General features: G+C 39.7%; 1 protein-coding gene across 1 annotated transcript in view; it reads left to right on the top strand.

The window, feature by feature from the left end:
• Window positions 1-394: 394 nt before the first annotated feature.
• Window positions 395-19,793, top strand: part of Rock1 (Rho associated coiled-coil containing protein kinase 1) — a 119,743-nt gene continuing 100,344 nt past the window's right edge. Inside the window, exon 1 of the mRNA XM_042674974.1 lies at window positions 395-1,234. Within this exon, the coding sequence (XP_042530908.1) occupies window positions 1,142-1,234 (93 nt within the window). The 5' untranslated portion in view covers window positions 395-1,141. The remainder of the gene's footprint in view (window positions 1,235-19,793) is intronic.

Here is a 19,793-nt window from a genome sequence, read left to right as displayed (position 1 = left end):
CCGTCAGGCCGCCCGGCCCCGCCCTGGGCGCGCCGCCCCCAGCCCCACCTATCCCGGACTCGCCCCGCCCCACCCCGCCCCGCGCCACCCGGCCGGCCCCGCCCAGAGAGGCGCCAGCGTGCGCGCGCGCGCAGGGCCCGGCCGGTTCCCCTTCCGAGCGTCCGCGCCCCGCATGCGCAGTCCGCGCCGGCGGTCTCCCGTTTGTTTGAACAGGAAGGCGGACATATTAGTCCCTCTCGGCCCCCCCTCGCCCCACCCCCCCGGAGGCATTCGCCGCCGCCGCCGCTCGCCCTTTCCCAGCCGGGACCGCAGCCCCTCCCCGGAGCTTCCCCCCCCCGCCCCGCATCCTCAAGCCGCCGGGATCCAACTACCGTCTTCCTCAAGACCCCGCTCCTCAACCTGTCTGACGTCTCTCTACCGGGCACCGACCTCGCCCTGCCCCGCCGGACACCGCGGCAGCGAACCCGGCAGCGACCCGACGAAATGGGAGAGTGAGGCTGTCCTGCGGCAACCAGCGCTCGTCCGAGACGGATCCGCGCGTCCGCCGGGCCAGGTGGAGCCGGGGATGCGGGGCTAGTCCGCCTCCCGCGCCTCAGGACGGAGCGGGCCGGGCCCGCGGCCCAGGCGGCGGCGGCGGCGGCTGGCGCAGCTCCCCACCCGCCCTTTGCTTTCGCCTTTCCTCCGCGCCCGCCCCGGCTGCCCCGAGGGAGTCTCCACCCTGCTGCGGCGGCGGCCGCCGCTTCCTTCTCTCCTCCGGCCCATCCCGGGCCCCGGGCCCCTCCATGGCGAAGGCAGCCGGGGCCCGCTAGGCTGAGGCGCCTCGCCGGAGCGACGAGGCTGCTGGCGACAGCGCCGTGGGGCTGTCGCGGAGGGCTGCCGGGTGGGATGCGACTTTGGGCATCCGGGCGGCTGTGGGTCGCTGTCGCCCCCGGCCCGGGGTCTGGAGAGCGGAGGTGGTCTCCTCAGTGAAGGGCGGGTGGGGGGAGGTCGGAGCGGGAAGCGGGCGCACCTGGTGACCCCGAGGTTCCGGCTCGTGCGCCCGGCGGCGGCTGCGAACTCACCGCCGCGGAGGAAGTGGGGTTGAAATTGCTTTCCGCTGCCGGTGCTGGTACGAGGGTATTGTCACACAGGAGCCAGCAACATGTCGACTGGGGACAGTTTTGAGACCCGGTTTGAAAAAATCGACAACCTGCTGCGGGATCCCAAATCGGAAGTGAATTCGGATTGTTTGCTGGTGAGTGTGTGGTGGCACTGTCTGTCCCCGTGGGCGCGTCCTGGGTTCCGCGTGCACTGCCTTCCGCTGGTCCCCAGCCTGGCTACCCGCGTGGGAAAGGCTCAGGTGTGCCCTATCACCTCGGAAAACGCCAGAGTTTTGTTTCCCAAGGAACCGTGGCGTACCTACCACTTGGGTCTCAGCTCCTCTCTCAACTTTGACTGACCGACCTCATCTGTTCCCCCCCCCCCCCCCCCCGATCCATTTAAAAGCTGTTGTTGCAGGCATATTGTTCTCACGTCAAAGTTAGCACTACGTACATAGTAGTGTTGAATGGCGTGATTTTAGGGGTTATTTATCTTCCTCATCTGGTTGACAGTAATATTGGAAAGACTGCTTTCTACTCACAGAGGTTTAGCGCCTAGGGGTTTAGTTTTAGATTTGGCAATGACAGTTGTCAATGTTGAGGAAGTGATGTTGAGATAAAATGGTATGGGTGTCCTGAAGGTTGAAGGAATTTTTTTTCTGACTTAAGTGTAAAAACCTAAGATAATGTATAGGTCATCACACTGTTGACGTCTTTTATAGTATTTAGTACCACAGCAAGTGTTATAACGGCCCTTTTTTAGTGGTGGTATTTTTAGCATTGCTACTTTTAAAGCATTCAAAAGAAGTTGTGACATGAAAAAAATCCTTTTTTAAAGGGCATTCAGTGGTTGATAACATATGTAAATAATTGGAATTTGGTTCCCCCCTATACTAATAAGTTGTAAACTGCTTGTGAGCAAGTTTCTCCTTTTACTTTAGCAACAAAAAGTCATCTAATATTACAACTTAATACAAACAAATCCACACCATCTATAAAGTTTTGGAGAGCTTGTATATGGACAAAATTTTGTATATTATGTAATGTAATTTTGGGAATTCAGATTGACAATAGAATAATACCATTGATATATAACCATTCAAAACCCATTCTTAGAAGAAACTTTAATATATTGTTTGAAATCAGCATTTCAGTTGCTCTAAATACCCGTTATAGTTTTCACATGTAAAGTTTCTCTCCTAAAGTTTCATAATTATTTTAAGCATCCTTGAATACGAAGTGTTAAGAATGGTGTGTTTGAAGTGTCTCATCATTATGGATGCTCTTAATATTGAGAAAACAATGAAAAAAGTTGATTCTTAATGGAGTTAAGACATTTTAGAAATGAAAAGAATTTGTGTTCAACATCTAATTCATTTTTTATCTGTGTATCTTAGGTTTTATTGTTTTGGTTGTTAATTTTTTGCTGTGATGGGATAGACCCAGGGTTTTCCACATGCTAGGTAGACACTATGATACCAAATTATACCCCATCCCGATTTTGCTTTTTGACCTCTTGTTCGGTGAAGTGTGGTTACAGGGAGACATTAGTAGTATTTTTGTTTGTTTGATAAGCTGTCTCTACCCTCTTGCAATAGCTGGATTTGATGAGAACCTCAGATAATTGTAGAAATAAGGAGGATAGAAGGAAATTTGTCTTAAACTTTTTGAGAATCTTATCTAATTAGGATTAATAGTTTCATCTACATACACAGAAACAAAACACTTCACATACTGAGAAAATATGTGACAAATTTCAAATGAATGTTCAAGAATATCTTATATGTGTGTGTGTTCTCATAAATGAAGAGAAAAAAATGTTATTAGTTGAGAGAGCCAAGGAAGTATGCTTTATGATGAATAGGACAACAATAGGGAATGGAAACATGACTAAAATGACATGTTCAGGGAAATAGAAGAAGATGATGTTGGAAATTTGATTGGGGTTAGAAGCAGAAGCTGATGTTGGAAGTGAGCTAGGGGCTAGGTTGGAGCACTTAAGTGCTAGGCCTAAGGAGTTTAGAACTGTCACAAGATAAAGATGAATCTGGTAGTTGTGTGCAAGATATGTTGTCAGAAAAGACTAGAGATAGGGGAATTCTTAAATTACAATAATAGCCCAGAAATGGTTTAAGCCCAAAATTGGGCATGAAAATGAGGAAGGAAGAATTGATTGAAGTTGATTGATGGAGTAATGATCTTGAAAGTCAGTTGCACAGAGGTACTAGTTGAATCTTTTGTAATGATAAAGAGAAAAACATAGAACACCAAAGGTAAAAAATGAAGATTGAAGAAAAAGAAGAGACAAGGAGCCTAAGCCATGAAAGCTTTCAGAGTTAGGACTGATAGAAATTGTGGAGCTCAAATATCATTTAGGAGAAGGGACTAGTTAGTGAACAGATTTGGTTACTTTTGCCCTCTTGGTCATTTTTCTCTGTTCAGTACTGTAACAATTAAAGGCTAGTATTGAAATTTTATTTACTGTATATGAATTTCATAAACATTATAGAGTCTTCTCTGGAGATAAAAACCTCTTTCCAGTTTTGTAGTATCAAGCATAGTCTTTTTTTCTTTGTGTAATATTTTGTGTTTATCATTGAGCATTCACTCATTCACTCATATTACTGTTCAGAATGACTTTTCTTTTTCAGTGATGTTCTCTTCCTTTTCTGGATTTTGGACTAAGCTTATATTGTAGGTATAATTCCCCTTCCTTATACCTTAGTTGCTTTTCTCTCTAGATTGTTTTGATCTTTGTTGATTTATTTAGTTAGTTAGTTAGTTTTGGGTCCAGTCGTGGGGCCTGAACTCTGGGCCTGGGTGCTGTCCCTCAGCTCTTCAGCTCAAGGCCAGCGCTCTACCACTTGAGCCACAGCGTGAGCCACAGCGCCACTTCCAGCTTTTTTCTTTTTGCTTATGTGTTGCTAAGGAATCAAACCCAGGGCCTCAGGCATGCAAGGCAAGCGCTCTACCACTGAGCCACCTTCCCAGCCCCCTTTGTTGATTTATTTATCTGACATTCCCTCACCCCTTCTCTTCCTTTCTTCCTTTCCTACCTCCTTCCTCCTTCCCTGCCCAAACCTGGGTTTTAACTCAGGCCTCCACCTTGCTTGGCTTGCTTGTTTGGCTGAAACTATACCACTTAAACCAAGCCCAACTTTTTGCTGGTTGTTTTGTGGATGGAGTGTTGTGGACTTTCTAGCCCCGGCTGGCTTCTGAGGAATTATCATTCAGGTCTCAGCCTCCTGAGTAGCTAGGGTTACAGATAATCAGCAACTGTCACCTGACTTAAATGATACTTACTGAATATGTGCAATGTGCAGTATACTCTATTTGTAGATTTTTTTTTGTAATTTCAGAACATTAAGGCTAAACTATTCCTGTTTATTTTTATATTTTGTGTGTGTGTGTGTGTGTGTGTGTGCATGCATGCATGCGTACATGCGTACATGCACTCCAGTCCCAAGACTTGAACTCAGGACTGGGGCACTGTCCCTGAGCTTTTGTGCTCAAGGCTAGTACTTTTATCACTGAGCCATAGCTCCACTTCTGTGTTTTTGATAGTTTATTGGGGATAAGAGTCTCATGGACTTTCTGTGCAGGCTAGCTTTGGACCATAGTCCTCAGATCTCAGCCTCCTGAATAGCTGGGATTATAGGTGGGAGTCATCATTGCCTCACTTTCTTCTTTTCCAGAATCTACTTTTCTATAATGGAAATTCCCAAACCTTTTGGTTTCTGACCAGTTTACTGGCAAACGTCTCTTAAAACTTAGCTTTATAAGCGAAAAACCTTTTTTTTTTTTTTTGAGGGACCATAATGATGAATGTTATAAAGTAATATAGCTGGAAGAACCTGATAAGTGACTGTCTAACCTTTTCTTTCTCCTCCCTTCCCTTTTCCTACCCTTCCTTTCCCTCCTCCTCCTCCTCCCCTGTTCTGGTATGTGTGCCAGTATTGGTACTTGAACTCAAGGCCTGGATGCTGTTCTTTAGTTTTTTTCTCTCAAAGCTAATGTTCTACCACTTGATGTACAGCTTCATTTCCAGCTTTTTTGCTGGTTAATTAAAATTCAGAGTCTCATGGACTTTCCTGCCTGGGCTGGCTTTGAATGGGGATCCTCAGATCTCAGCTTCGAGACTAGCTAGGATTACAAACGTGAGCACCTGGCTCTAACCTTTGCAGTTTACTTGTAGCTGGTGAAAGTTTAAGGGTGGAGTGCAAGAGAATGAAGGGAACTATAGTAATTTCTGAGTTCTTTTTTTTTTGGTCTGTTGTGGCACCTGAACTCTGGGCCTGGGTGCTGTCCCTCAGCTCTTCAGCTCAAGGGTAGCGCTCTACCAATTGAGCCACAGCACCACTTCCAGCCTTTTCTGCTTATGTGGTGCTGAGGAATGGAACCCCAGGGCCTCATGAATGCAAGGCAAGCACTGAGCCACCTTCCCAGCCCCAATTTCTGAGTTCTAACACTGTGTTGTTTATCCTTTGAACATATGTTTAGTACCATTGCTTGCTCATTTGCACTTTCCATCCCTCCCTCCTTTTCCCCCTTCTGGCTTTCCCTTTCCCTCCCTTTTTAAAAAAAAATTGGGAAGCAGAACTAAATGAAGATTTGGATGTTAGTCTCAAAATTTCTCCTTTCCTGGCTTTGTTTACTTAGTGCTTCCCATCTTTTCATTAGGCTTAATGTTTTTCTTTACCTCATTCTTTAGCTTATAACGATCTCTTCCTTTTCACTGTCTTGGATAATTCATCGTCTTTACAGACTTGATTACCTTTCATCACTGTGATACCCAAATATATGTTTTTATTTTACTATCATATTTTAAAATCTCAAGTGTCTGACTGCCTTCTCAACATCTCTACTTTGATATCTTGTTTTTACTCATATTTCTCAAATCCCAAAATAGTTTTTATTCATAAAATTGTTTGTCATTAATATCACTACTAGATCTAGCCTATACATTGAATTATTACAACAGATCCTGAGTAGCATTTTGGAATCTAAATTATTGTATAATCTGTATGAATGATATGCAAGTTGGCTTAATAAAATTTAGGATTCTGTTAGTAAAATGAAAAGGTCAGAGACCATTACATCTTTAGGCCTCAAAGCCATGTACCTACTATTGTTCATAATTTACATGTTAGTTTTGACAATATCAGCTGCACATCTTGTTGGGTTAGACCAGACTACTGCTACTACTACTACTTTCTTTCTTCCTTCTTCCTCTTCTGTCTTAACATGATGCCCAGGCTCCTGGCCTCAAGTGAACAAACTTCTTACTCCCAATTTCTTGTTTTTTTTTTTTTGGGGGGGGGGTCCAGTTCTGGGGCCTGAACTCTGGGCCTGGGCACTGTCCCTCAACTCTTCAGCTCAAGGCTAGTGCTCTACCACTTGAGCCACAGTGCCACTTCCGGTTTTTTTCTTTTTGCTTATGTGGTGCTGAGGAATCAAACCCAGGGCCTCATGCATGCAAGGCAAGTGCTCTTACCACTGAGCCACCTTCCTAGCCCCTCCCAATTTCTTAATGACTAGGAATTACAGGCACATGCCCAATTTACACCAGACTGTTTTCATGTTATGTTGCAAGATTTTATTTGTTAGTATTTTTTTTTTATGTTCACTAGCTGCCCAGGTATAAAAATTCTGCTTCCAAAATCTCTTGATGTGAGTTCCATACAAAGAACAATCAAGTTGCCCTATTACATGTGCCACTCATGGTAGGAACCTCCCCCCCTTTTGTTTTGTTTTGTTTTGTTTTTGATTGGTCTTAGGGCTTCAACTCTAGGCCTGGGCGCTGTTCCTGAGCTCTTCAGCTCAAGGCTAGCGCTCTATCACTTGAGCCACAGTGCCACTTCTGGCCTTTTCTGCTTATGTGATGCTGAGGACTTGAACCCAGGGCCTCTGCATGAGAGGCAAGTACTCTACCACTGAACCACCTTCCCAGCCCATAGAAACACCTTTTTAAGAATGTTTTTTAAAAAACAAATTAGTCTCCTGATTCATTTATTTGTACTATAAATCTTTGTGTAGGGTCAAATTTAGGACTTGTATGTACTAAAACTAATTCTGAAAGCTTGTGTTACCGTCAGGAAAATGAGAAGAGTTATAGTACTGGATGTTTAAGAATTAAACAAATTGCAAATCTGTTATAGCATGTGATTAGTAGACATTTGTTAATTGCCGTATTGTACTATTACTGGCATATTGTCTTCTGTAAGTATCGAATAATTTAACACCTCAAGCCATGCCCAGTAAAACCCAGATGTGTTTTACTGAGGTATTCAGGCTAACTATAAATAAAAAAACAGACATTCAGATCAATTTAGTAGAACAGGAAGGGCTTTTGAGGACCATTTGTTCATTTAGTCATGATTTATAATATACCTACTTTGTGTCGGGTTTGTTTGATATTTAAGGAAAGGGAGCTAATTTGTTGACATGTAGTTATCTTGTTTACCTTGTGTAAGTTTCTTTTAGTATGTGTTCTGTAAATAGGTCCTCTTGCACTACAAGCATCCTGTGGGTGTATAGAGAGGTGGCTCAGAGTAACAGCTGAGATATGAATTGGGTCATTCATTAATCCTTGAGTCAGAAATGTTTTTAATCCAAAAGAAGGAACTGTGTATAAATTTTAAATTCAGTTTTAGACTAGACTTTGACCTGGCAGCTTACTTGTATCTTATAATAAGTTTTTGCTAGTTTGGAGACACAGTGAAAACTACAAATTCTATTAAGATGAATGACAGAAAAACGCACATATCAGAAAATTGAGTTCTGTTGCTGCAGCTAATCCAGTAGTTTAATTTTCCCATTTCCAGGGATACATCTATTTAATTGAAGTCCACAGTAAATCACTAGAAAATGTGCACACAAGATAAAGCACTGGCTTTACCTTGTTTTGGTATTAACTGTGTGATGAAATAAATCTGTTTCTCTTTTTTCTTATTTGGCTTCACTTTGTCTATTTGTAGAAAGAAGAATTGGATCAGATATTTACTTATACTCTTCCTATTACTAAAACTCAGGGTGCTTTTATTATACTTTAGTAAACTTTTTTTGAAATTTTCCTTGGTTTGTTATTTATGAAATAAAATTTAAAAGTTAAATAACATTAGGTAGAAATAAAAGAATATGAACCATCTTTGGTTCATGCTGATTTTGGAGCTAGTTCCTAAACTAATTGTTATATTTGGCACTTACCTTTGAATAACTTTAGAGGTTTGTACTTTTTGAATGGTGGAGATAATTAAGATATTCATTTGTGTGCCCATTAAAAATGCATGCCTTCAGTTTACTTTTCTAGCATTGCCTTACTCTCCTTGTTTGGAATTACTGTATATAGAATACATTTATTATAGTTTCTAAACAATTAGTAGGAAGCTTGGTATTCAAGTTAATGTCTAAAGTCTGATTCTCTGAGAAGTGAGAGCTTATCCTAAACTTGTGTTATATTTTGAAAGGTAAGCTAATTCGTGTTGTGCTTTTTTGAGCCATACTTCCTATATAAACTTTTGGCAAGAAATTGAGATGTTTATCAGGTTGTTGTCTATAACTAATTTTGAAACCATGGATCACATTAACTCTCCTTTTTTTTCTTTATCATTCATTAACAAATGTTTATTTGATATACATTGTATGCTAAGCACTCAGGTAGGGGTGCAATTGGGATACCATGATGAGTAAAAACAAACATGGGCCTTGCTGTCATGAAATTTATAATTTCAGGTAGAGGATTAATTAAATGTCTGTCACACTAAGATAGGGGTGGGGTGAGGCTTAACTTGGAAGTAAGAGAGATGATCATGCCTTTCCTTTAAGGTTTGGGATCTATTTAAAGACTTGTGGTAAAGTAAGCTAAGTATATAATTTCAGATATGAGTCTGTAGATTGTTTATATCAGATTCACTTGAGGAACTTGTTTATAAATGGAATCTGGGCACATACCCAGATAAAATCAGAAATTTTGGGGATGAGATCTAGGATTCTGCATGAAATACAATTTATAGACACCAAGTTTGAGACTGTAGTTATAGTAGAAAAAATACATTTTCTGAGGGAGTTGATTATTTTAAAGTGAAACATTTCAAACACACAGAAGTGGGATAGGGAACCCCACTTATGCTTTTTGAATTTCATTATACTTGACTCATCTATCATTTAGCTTTTCCTTACTAAAATATATTAAATAGATTACCATTTACCTAAACTTTAGTATGTGTGTGTGTGTGTGTGTGTGTGTATGTGTGTTTGTGTTTGTGTGTTTGTGCTGGTATAGAGGCTTGAACTCAGGGGTTGGGCACTGTCCCTCAACTTTTTGCTTAAGGCTGGCACTCTTACCACTTGAGCTACAGTTCCACTCCCAGGTTTTTGCTGGTTAGTTGGAGAAAAGAGTATCCCAGACTTTCCTGCTTGGATTGGCTTCAAACCATACTCCTCATATCTCACTTAGTAGCTAAGATCACAGGAATTGAGCCATTGGCACCCAGTACCCAAACATTTTAATATAAGCATGCCTGTCTCATCTCTCTGTCCTCTCTTTCTCTGACTCTATCTCCATTTCTGTTTTTCTCTCTCTTGTGATGGATGGTTCTTGGTATGAACTCAAGGCTTGTTAGGCAAGTACTTTACTGCTGAGCCACTCCGTCAGCCCTGATTTTTGCTGGTTATTTTTGCCATACGGTCTCTCTTTCTACCTGGATGAGTGCCTAGATATGATCTGTGTTAGACTTTTTCCATTGTAGCTAACACAGGAGCTACCATATCCAGCTCTTCATTGAGAAGGGATCTTACAAAGTTTTCTTCTTAAGCTGTCCTTGAGCCTTGATCCTCCTAGTCTCAGCCTCTAAAGTAGCTAGAATTATAATCATGACCTACCAGTGCCCAACTTTAATAAGCATCTCAATTTAAAAATGCAAGCAGCTGGATGGTAGGGGGAAAACAATGGAGGGGGTAACAATGTTCAAGAGGAAGTGTACTCATAACCTCACTCATGTAACTGTAACCCTCTGTATAGTAGCTTTACAATAAAAAAAAAAAATGCAAGCAGCTAGATACAGTAGCTCTTGTCTATAATCAGACTTGTATGGGAGGTGGGGATCTAGGGTTTGAGACAAGTAGGGAAAAATGTTTGCATAATCCTGTCAATAAAAAGGCATGGTGGTACATGCCTATCATGCTGCCTGATCACTTCTCATCAGCCTCAGAACTTGATCCTACTATGTAAGGCCTCCCCGCCTTGACTAAGATGACAGGCTAGCAACTATGCTCAGCTTATTGAGATGTAATTTTTGCTAACTTTTTGCCAGGCTTGGCTTCAAGTAGCAATCTTTTTGATCTGTGCTCTGGAGATGTTAGAATTATAGGAGTGAACCACTGTACCAGGGGCCTGGACATTTTCTTATGTACTACAATGACCATTATAACAAAATTAAAATTAAAAAGAATATTAGAAACTCCTTGGTATCATTAATTTTCAGTTTATATTTTCATTTTCCTGAGCATCTAAAAGTGATTTTTCTTTTTTCTTTTGTATCTCTGTATATGATTGTGGTATGGGGTTTAAACTCAGAGCCTTTGGTTTGCTAGATAAGCGCTGTACCACTTGAGCTACAAACCTTTTTGCTTTGTTATTTTTCAAATTGGGTTTCAAGTTTGTTTTTTCAACCAGGGCTTCCAGTCTTCATACATACACCTCCTGCAGACCTGGGATAACAAGCATGCACTACCATGTTCAGCTTCTTTGTTAAGATTTACTAACTTTTTTTTTAACCTCAATACAGTTTCTCCTTTTGGAATTTTCAGTTTGCCTTTTGATATATTTCAACTTGTTTCTCTACCTACTATATTATACCCTTTATAAATTAACCTAAAAGCCTGATTTGATCATTAGTAAAGTCCTTCATAGATTGTGTTTTCTTTTGTGTCACATCAAGAGGTATAAAATAAGATGGCTGGTTCACCATTAGTGGCATTAAGGTTGGTCATTGTGTTCAGGAGGTAACAGACCATGAACATTTTGTAAAATCACTGAGCCAGTGATTTTATCCACTGATTTTTAGTTGAGTCAAGTATTTTATTAGGGATAGCAAATGAATGACTTTCTAATTCTATTCCATTCACATTTATTAATTGATTCTACTGAGAGAAGAACTTACACTTAACCATCTGGGACTGCCAATTCATGATATGCAGCACAAATCCCCCAATCTTTAGTGTCTACTCTGCAGAAGATATTTTAGAACCTTATTGTAAAAAGACTTGGTGTAATTTGAGTAAAGTTTAACGAAAGGACTATTTGCAAAAGTATAGACAATGTTTAAGGAAACCCAGTGGGGATAGAGCAGTACCCTGGGGAACTCAGTTGCTATCACTTTGGGCCTCAAAGGACGAGGGAAGAGAGTATGGGAGGGTAGCTCTGTGGTAGAAAGAAGCATGCTAATTTGACTGTTTCCAATGTCCTACCCTCATTCTCTTGAACACGAACAACAAACAAGTTGTAAGCATCAGTTCTCTTTTTGGGTTTTGTCTTATTTTTGACATCAATAGGGAAACATTTAGAAAACATTTTTGGTGTTTTTCCAGCCATTTTTGTCAACCTTGCTAATATTCCGTTCTATTTTTGACTGAGAACCTTTCCTATGTTTGTATATAATCCTAATCATTTTTGATGGAGCTTTCTTATTTTTGCTACATTAAGTAAGATGCCCAGGCAGATCTTGGCACATTTCTTGTCCCAGACTTTGAAATCAGCTCTTTCTCCAGGAAGCTTTTTTTTGATGGAGCATGTTGATCTGAATACTCGTTGCTACTGGGTTAAAATTGTTTCTTATCTTTGTCTAGTGAGTAGAATTAATACTTTAGTTTTGAAAAGAAAACAAAAAGTACCTTATACTTTTTCATCAATTAAACTATTTGATTTGAGGATTTTTTTTCTCCCCAATAGTTAGGAATTCTTTCTTTCCTTTTTAATGTAATTTTATTTTTGTGTACAGCAATTTAAAAGTTAAAACTATTCAAGATATATTTAGAAGATTCTCATTTTCAACTGTGTCCTTTCTGTTTCTTTTCCTATTTTTATACTTCTTAATATTTTAACATTTCTTCTTAAAGAAAAGTCTGTCATACACAGGCATACACATATGTATGTATGTAAGCTTATATTTATATATATATATTTTTTTTGGGGGGGGGTCCGGTTATGGCGCCTGAACTCTGGGCCTGGGCGCTGTCCCTCAGCTCTTCAGCTCAAAGCTAGCCTCTACCACTTGAGCCACAGCGCCACTTCTGGCTTTTTTCTTTTTGCTTATGTGGTGCTGAGGAATCGAACCCAGGGCCTCAGGCATGCAAGGCAAGCGCTCTACCACTGAGCCACCTTCCTAGCCCTATATTTATATTTTTTATACATTTCTGGTGCAAAAGATAGTATATATTGAACTGTGGAATGGTGATACTCCTTTGTGTAGCTGCATGGTTATTCTATTTTGTGGATATTAACATCATTTATTCGGTTTTCTGTCAATGGGCATTTATGTTGTTTGTGTTCTTTTGTTATTTCTATTTTGCTATTACTATTTGCTATTTTCTTTTGCTGTTACTAACAATACATGTAAGTCTGTTCATATATTTGCCAGGTATCTTTAGAGTAGATTTTTAGAAGTACCATATGTATGTAAAATTACATATGTACGTGTATGTAATTTTGCTAAGTATTGCAATTTTCTCTGCCTTTTAGTAGTGGTACTATTTTAGATTTCCATCAGTAACATATGGAATTATCTATTGTTCTCATGGAAAGTGTGTTTAGAAGTACCAGAAAAAGACAAAAGACTGTAAGACCCTGAGTGTAAGCCCCAGAACCAGTACAAAAAACAAGTTTGAAAAGTGTGAGATATAATATCTTAGTGTAATTTTAATTTCTGTTGCTCTTATAAGTAAGGTTGAACATCTTTTCTTATTTTTATGAATCATTTGTACTTCTGTGAACTTTCTAGCAATATTTGTTACTGAGTTTTTTAAATTAATGTATTTTCAGGAACTCTTTACACATTATGAATCTTAGTCCCTTTTCTGTGGTAAAATGCAAATATGTTTGCAATTATGTATCTATTTTGTGTCCTTTTTTTTGTGCCATTCAGATTCTTTATGTTAAATTTTGTTTTTGTGCTGGTCCAGAGGCTTGAACTCAGGACCTGAGCATTTCTTTGTTGAAGGCTAGTGCTGTACCACTTGAGCTGTAGCTCTACTTCTGACTTTTAGCTGGTTAATTGGAGATAAAAGTCTTCTCATGGACTTTCCTGGCTTTGAAATGCAGTCCTCAAATCTCAGGCTCTCTAGTACCTAGGATTATTACAGACATGACCCATCACCTTTATTTTAAAATGCTTATTTTTAATGGTTTGAGATAACTACTTTCTTGGTATATTACATTTCTGTGTGTACTTGAAATTATTTATAAATTTTCTTTTGTTTCCATTGTTCTGTCTTGTTTTATATGATAGTAACACAGCTGTGCTAATTCTCAGAAGACTATCTTTTCAGCTTTTATTGCATAGCTCAATCAGTCTTCACCTATACTCCTTAATGCGTATTTACTGTCACATTAAAGAGTATTAATTTGTTTTTATTATCTTTAGTTGTATTAAGGGGTTTCAATTCAACAAATCAGTTTATAAGTATAATACATCTTGATTAATGTCACTGCTCCAGGAGTATGAATGTTTTAGTTAGTGATAACTAACTTTAGGCTCTGACTATGGGATTTATCAGACCTTGGTGCTTAAAACAATTTACTGTGATATCCAGTTATTTCTGAAATGGGAATCCAGTTAGCTCTCCTCAGCTCTTGAGCTGCTTTATGCTGTTCTAGTGAGGACTAACTGGCATAAGTAGAACTGATCTTGTCAAGTACCTGTCAGCCTAGGAAAAGTTTGATTTTCCAAAATTATGAATGTTGTATAATGAAAGAAAAACTGAAATAAGAGTCCAAAGCCCTATATGCTACTCTTGACTCTGAATTGTTAATTGGAAAAATTGCATGATCTTTGATAGCTAATCCTTTCTCTCGGATTTCTGGGTTTGACTTAGGAGTATAATGCAAAATTCACTGTGAAACCATCCCAAATTAGCTTCAACTTTAAATAAGTTTATTTAAATTCCTAATCTTATCACAAAATTGTTTTAGGTATATACTTATATGTTTTTTTTCTTTCAATGATTGCTTGAATTTTACTACTTAGGTATCGGAATGACAACAAATATAACCTTTCAAATTTTTAATCTTTATTTTTTAATTTTTTAAATTATCTTTAGTTGTACAAAGGAGTTGCCATTTAACAAAAGTTTATGAATATACTATATATATGAATATACTATATATTATTTAACATTCTGTTTCAGTTATTATCATCTGCTTTAAAGGATTTACTCATTCTATCCTAATTCTGTTTCCTTTGTGCAGTTGTAGTAGACTTGCAGTTAAAGAGGTAATGTGTATTATAGGCACATGAGTTCTAGAGTCAGACTGATTTTGAATTCTACCCAGACCAGCCATTGTGACTGTAGGCCAAGTTCTTGGTGGTTTAAAGTTTGAACACGTCATCTTCAAGTAAGATTAAGCATAGAGTTGTTAGAAATACTAAATGGGGTAATTTCTTAAAGTGCTTTGTATCGTTCTTCATATTTAATAAATGTTGGCTTTACTGTCATCTTGTTTTTGTTATCTTCATGATTTGTCCTTGGGGAAAAAGGATTTTTGGGTTGGCTAGTGAATTATTACCTACTTCCCATTCCACAGGCCAGCCTTTTTTTTTTTTTAAGTAATGTGATCTTGGACAAGTTATCTAACTTACATGAGCCTGGATATATTTAATTTGCAAAATGAGAATTCTGAAGGGTTTGGGCATGCCTTAAATGATAGAACTTTTGACTGAGCCCTGCGTGCAGTCCCCAGTACTGCCAAAATATAAGTCATAATAATAATTCATAGGGTTAGTTTGGTTTGGTTTGTGTCAGTCCTAGAGATTGAAGTCAGAGGCTAGGCACTGTTCCTAAGCTTTTTTGATCAAGGCTGGCTGTGTACCACTTGAGCTTTTGTGTGTGTGTGAGTGTGTGTGTGGTGTTAATTGGAGATGAAAGTCTCACAGACTTTCCTGGCTGGGCTGGCTTAAAACCATGATCAGATCTCAGCGTCCTGAATCACACAGATTACAGATGGGAGTCACCAACACTCAGCAATTCACAGGTTTTAATCAAGTATTAAATGAAGTAAATTCACATGCAGTGCCATAATTGCATATATACTGATACATGTTAATAGCTTAGCTTTAGCTTTACAGTAAATTTTTTATGAAAACTCCACTATAGGTAAAAATAATTTGTGGAAATTTGGGAGGAAAGTAAAATAAAATTAGTTTTAGATATTTTTTGATTTTCTGTTATAGTCTCACCTAAACCCCAAGTTATTTATTTATTTATTTTATTTAGTACTGTTACTGGATCTTGAACTCTGGGCCTGGACTCTGTCCCTGAGCTCCTTTTGCTCAAGGCTAGTACTCTACTACTTGAGCCATAGTGCTGCTTCTGGCTTTTTCTATTATTAATTGGAAATAAAAAAAAATCTCATGGGCTTTCCTGGCCTGGCTGGCTTCAAACTAGGATCCTCAGATCTTAGCTTCCTAAGTAGCTAGGATTATAGGCATGAGCCACTGGTGCCCAGACAATTCCAGCTTTTTGCTGGTTAATTGGATGGAAGAGTCTCATGGACTAGCTTCAAACCATGATTCTCAGGTTTCTGGTTACAGACGTGAACCAAACTCAACATTCTTAGATTAGTGGGATAGCCCTAGCTCCTTGCCAGTATATATCTCTTATATTATATATTCAGTATCATTTTCTTAACTTTAGTGCTTTATGTTGTGTGGTTTTAGTCTTAATTGTTTACTTAGTCCATTTCTCACTATTCCACAAAGCAGGTGGAATTTCTTGCTTTTTTGTAATACTTCATTTGTCTTTTTTACCCTTATTTTTTCTATTTCTAGAAATGACTTTGCTTTCCTTCCATGTCTGGCTCACCACTTTTCTCATCTTTATGGCATATAACATAAAGCAGTGTTACACTGTTATTTTTGTTTTTGAACTCTTATGGTACTTATCTGTCTCATGCAGCTTAAAACACAATCATAGCTATCTTGTATGAGTCTATTTTGTGCATTAATCTTATCTCTCTAGTAAGAATTGCCTTGAAGTCTGAACATACCGGATATTATTAATACTTGTTGATTGTTGTAAATGATTTTCCTCCGTACCCACATTCCCCCAGCTGTCCCTCTCTCCCCCTCATCATCCCTCCAACCCCCTCTCCCTCTGAATTAATTAGGAGTCTTCCATTTGCAAGTGATTAAAAAAAAACAGCTTGATTTTGTTATACATTTTTTTTTGGGGGGGGGGGGGGTTCCGGTCGTGGGGCCTGAACTCTGGGCCTGGGCGCTGTCCCTCAGCTTTTCAGTTCAGGGCTAGCGCTCTACCACTTGAGCCACAGTGCCACTTCCAGCTTTTTTTTCTTTTTGCTTATGTGGTGCTGAGGAATCGAACCCAGGGCCTCAGGCATGCAAGGCAAGCGCTCTACCACTGAGCCACCTTCCTAGCCCCACAGCTTGATTTTGTATGCACAAAGAAGTTATAGATTCCGGAAAAGCTGATCTCAAAAAGAAAAGATTTAGTTGAACTTCAGTGAGAATGGGAACTACGCTTCAAATGCAAGCAATTTCTATATTCTTTGATTTATTCTTCTTTCTTTTTTGTGCCTGTATTGGGACTTGCACTTGAGGTCTTCTCACTCTTGTTCAGCTTTTTCACTTAAGGCTGATGCTCTACCACTTGAGCCATGCTTCCAGAAGGACTTTATAGTCCTTCTTGCTATTATCTTAGTTTCATTCTTTTCCTCTTGTAGGCTGGTTTTAGTCATATGTGGTATGTGGTTGCCCACAGCACCAGGGCTTTATAACTAAATAGCTTCAGCTTTGACTGGTAACTTTGAATCTTTGAATCTCAAATCTAGACTTCTGAAGGAAAAGATTCATTGGTTATAACAGAGTCAGGTACCATATTTTAGTTAATCAACTGGAATAAGGAGAATAGGATCACATGGGAACTCTGAGAATGGCCAAATAGCTTTCAGGAAAACGAGAGCCATGGAGCTGGGCAGACAATGCCATAGATGATCATTATTTATTGTTTTTCCCACATTCTCTTTTATTTGATCTTAGATAAATTACTTAAACTTTCCTAAACTACAGTTTTCTAAGTCTGTAAAACTGAATTTTATATAGGGTGGTGAAGAAGATTCCATACATTTTCCATGTTATTTCAAGGCACTGTTTGAAACTTCGCAAACAGTAGTGCAACCTGATTGATGAAAAGTGGCTACCTCTTGGTATATTTTTACCATTGTGTCTCCATATTCATCCAGCCGGGCCACAAAGGATTGTTGTTTGTTGGAGCTTATCCTGCATGAGGATTTATTGTGCTCTTGTTTGTCTATGGTCTCAGAGAAGACAGACATTGAATTCATTTTCCTGCTTGGGAGTGTAGATTCCAAAACCAGTGAAGAGAGCCCCAGCAGAGAGCCATTTTACAGATGAACCCAGTGATGAAGTTTCAAGTAGATATTACCTAGGATGTGGACATAGCCAACGACCACCTTACTGTTTCTGATGACATGAGGAGAGGTCCTTTGTGGATATTTCAAACAGAATTGAAAGGAATGTGCTGAGACTCCACTACTAAATTTGTGTCCTGGATTTACTTCCAGCTGCCATTACTAGGAGGTGGATGTGGGAACAAGCAAAGAATGAGATAGGGGTTTTTATAGAGAATCAGTTAACTCAAAGAATTATTTTACTCTGCAGAGTGCTGCTTCTGAACTCTGGGTTTTAGAAATGGATCTCTTGGGCTGGGAAGGTGGCTCAGTGGTAGAGCGCTTGCCTTGCATGCATGAGGCCCTGGGTTCAATTCCTCAGCACCACATAAGCAGAAAAAAAAGTCGAAAGTGGCGCTGTGTCTCAAGTGGTAGTGCTACCCTTGAGCTGAGGGACAATGCCCAGACCCAGAGTTCAGGCCCACGACTGGACCCAAAAAAAAAAAAAAAAGAAATGGATCTCTTTTCTGCCATTACTAGCTTTTGACGGTTTTCTAGATGAATTCTCCATTACACTGAGCAGGAATTTTTCTCAAGTGGTTGTTGGGATTGTTTCTTTTTATGATACTAGTGATGAATACCATATTTTTACATTCATTATGTCTTTTGTTTGTCTGTCTGTTTCTCTCTCTCCATCCATCCATCCATCCATCCATCCATCCATCCATCCATCCATCCATCCATCCATCCATCCATCCATCCATCTATTACTGGCTGGTTCTGAAGCTGGAACTCCTTACGATTTAGGCAGTTCCTATGCTTTTTTTGCTCAGTTAGTGTTCTGCCACTTGAGCCATGCTCCACTTCTACTTTTTGGTGGTTGATTGGAGATCGTCTCATGGACTTTCCTGTCTGGGCTGACTTTAAACCTCAAAAGAAAGCTCAGGAACAGCACTCAGGCCCTGAGTTCAAGCCCCAGGACTGGGACACATGCACATACACAACATACATAGTTCATTGGTACAGTTTCAGTCTTTGTGTTGCATCTAACCTTTAGGAAATTGCTTGGCCAGGATCTGGTGGTGGCTCATGCCTGTAATTTTAGCTACTCAAGAAGCTGAGATCTGAGGATCGAAGTTCAAAGGCAGCCTGGGTGAGAATGTTTGTGAGACTCTTATCTCCAATTAAGCACCAAAATGGAGGAGGGGTAGGGTGCTCAAGTGGTAGGGTGCTAGCCTTGAATGAAAAAGCTAAGGAACAGCACCCAGACCCTGAGTTTAAGCCCCAAGACTGGTGTGCATGTGCACGTGTGTGCACACGCACGCACATACACAAACACATACATACATACTGCTTATCAAGTTTGACATAGTAGGGAAGAATTTCCAAAATTACTATCTGAAAGAGACCTAGGCTAGTTTAGACTACAGTCCTATTTATACTTCCTATGCAGTTGGGATAACAGGCATGAGCCACCATGCTCAATGTTTATTGATTTAGATGGAGGTCTTCCAGACTTTATGCCTTGACTGGCATTGAGGTTAAATCTTCCCATCTCTTTTTCCAAAGTACCTAGGATTATAGGCATGATCTTTCCTACCAATGAAAGGAATTTCTTTTGCATTCTACTGTGGTCTGTTTGTACTGCTGTAATGGAATAGAGATGGTTTTTATTTTTTGATTGTACTTGTATCTTGTACTTGACTAGCAACCAGATTTGAGCCAGTCCTCTTATTTGAATTTGAAATAATTTACTTCTTAGCTTCAGAATTTCTGTTTAGCTTCTTTTATAATTTCTTAATTCTTCCTCTTTGTTGATAATTCTGATGATGTTCACTTGAAGTTTTCCTATTTCCCTAAGGAATTTTCTTTAGAACTTAGTATAGTTTTAAAGAGTTTTGGGCTCAGTGCTGGTGGCTCACACCTGTAATTCTAGCTACTCAGTGCTGAGATCTGAGGCTCGTACTTGAAAGTCAGCCTGGGCAGAAAAATCTCTGAGACTCTTATCTCCATTTAACTGCCAGAAAATTGGAAGTGGAGCTGTGGCTCAAAGTTGTGGAAGTGCTAGCCTCCAG

Source organism: Dipodomys spectabilis, unplaced genomic scaffold, assembly GCF_019054845.1.
Source record: "Dipodomys spectabilis isolate Male_0828 unplaced genomic scaffold, ASM1905484v1 ptg000024l, whole genome shotgun sequence".
Classification (NCBI taxonomy): Eukaryota; Metazoa; Chordata; class Mammalia; order Rodentia; family Heteromyidae; genus Dipodomys; species Dipodomys spectabilis.
This window is presented reverse-complemented; position numbering and strand designations above follow the sequence as displayed.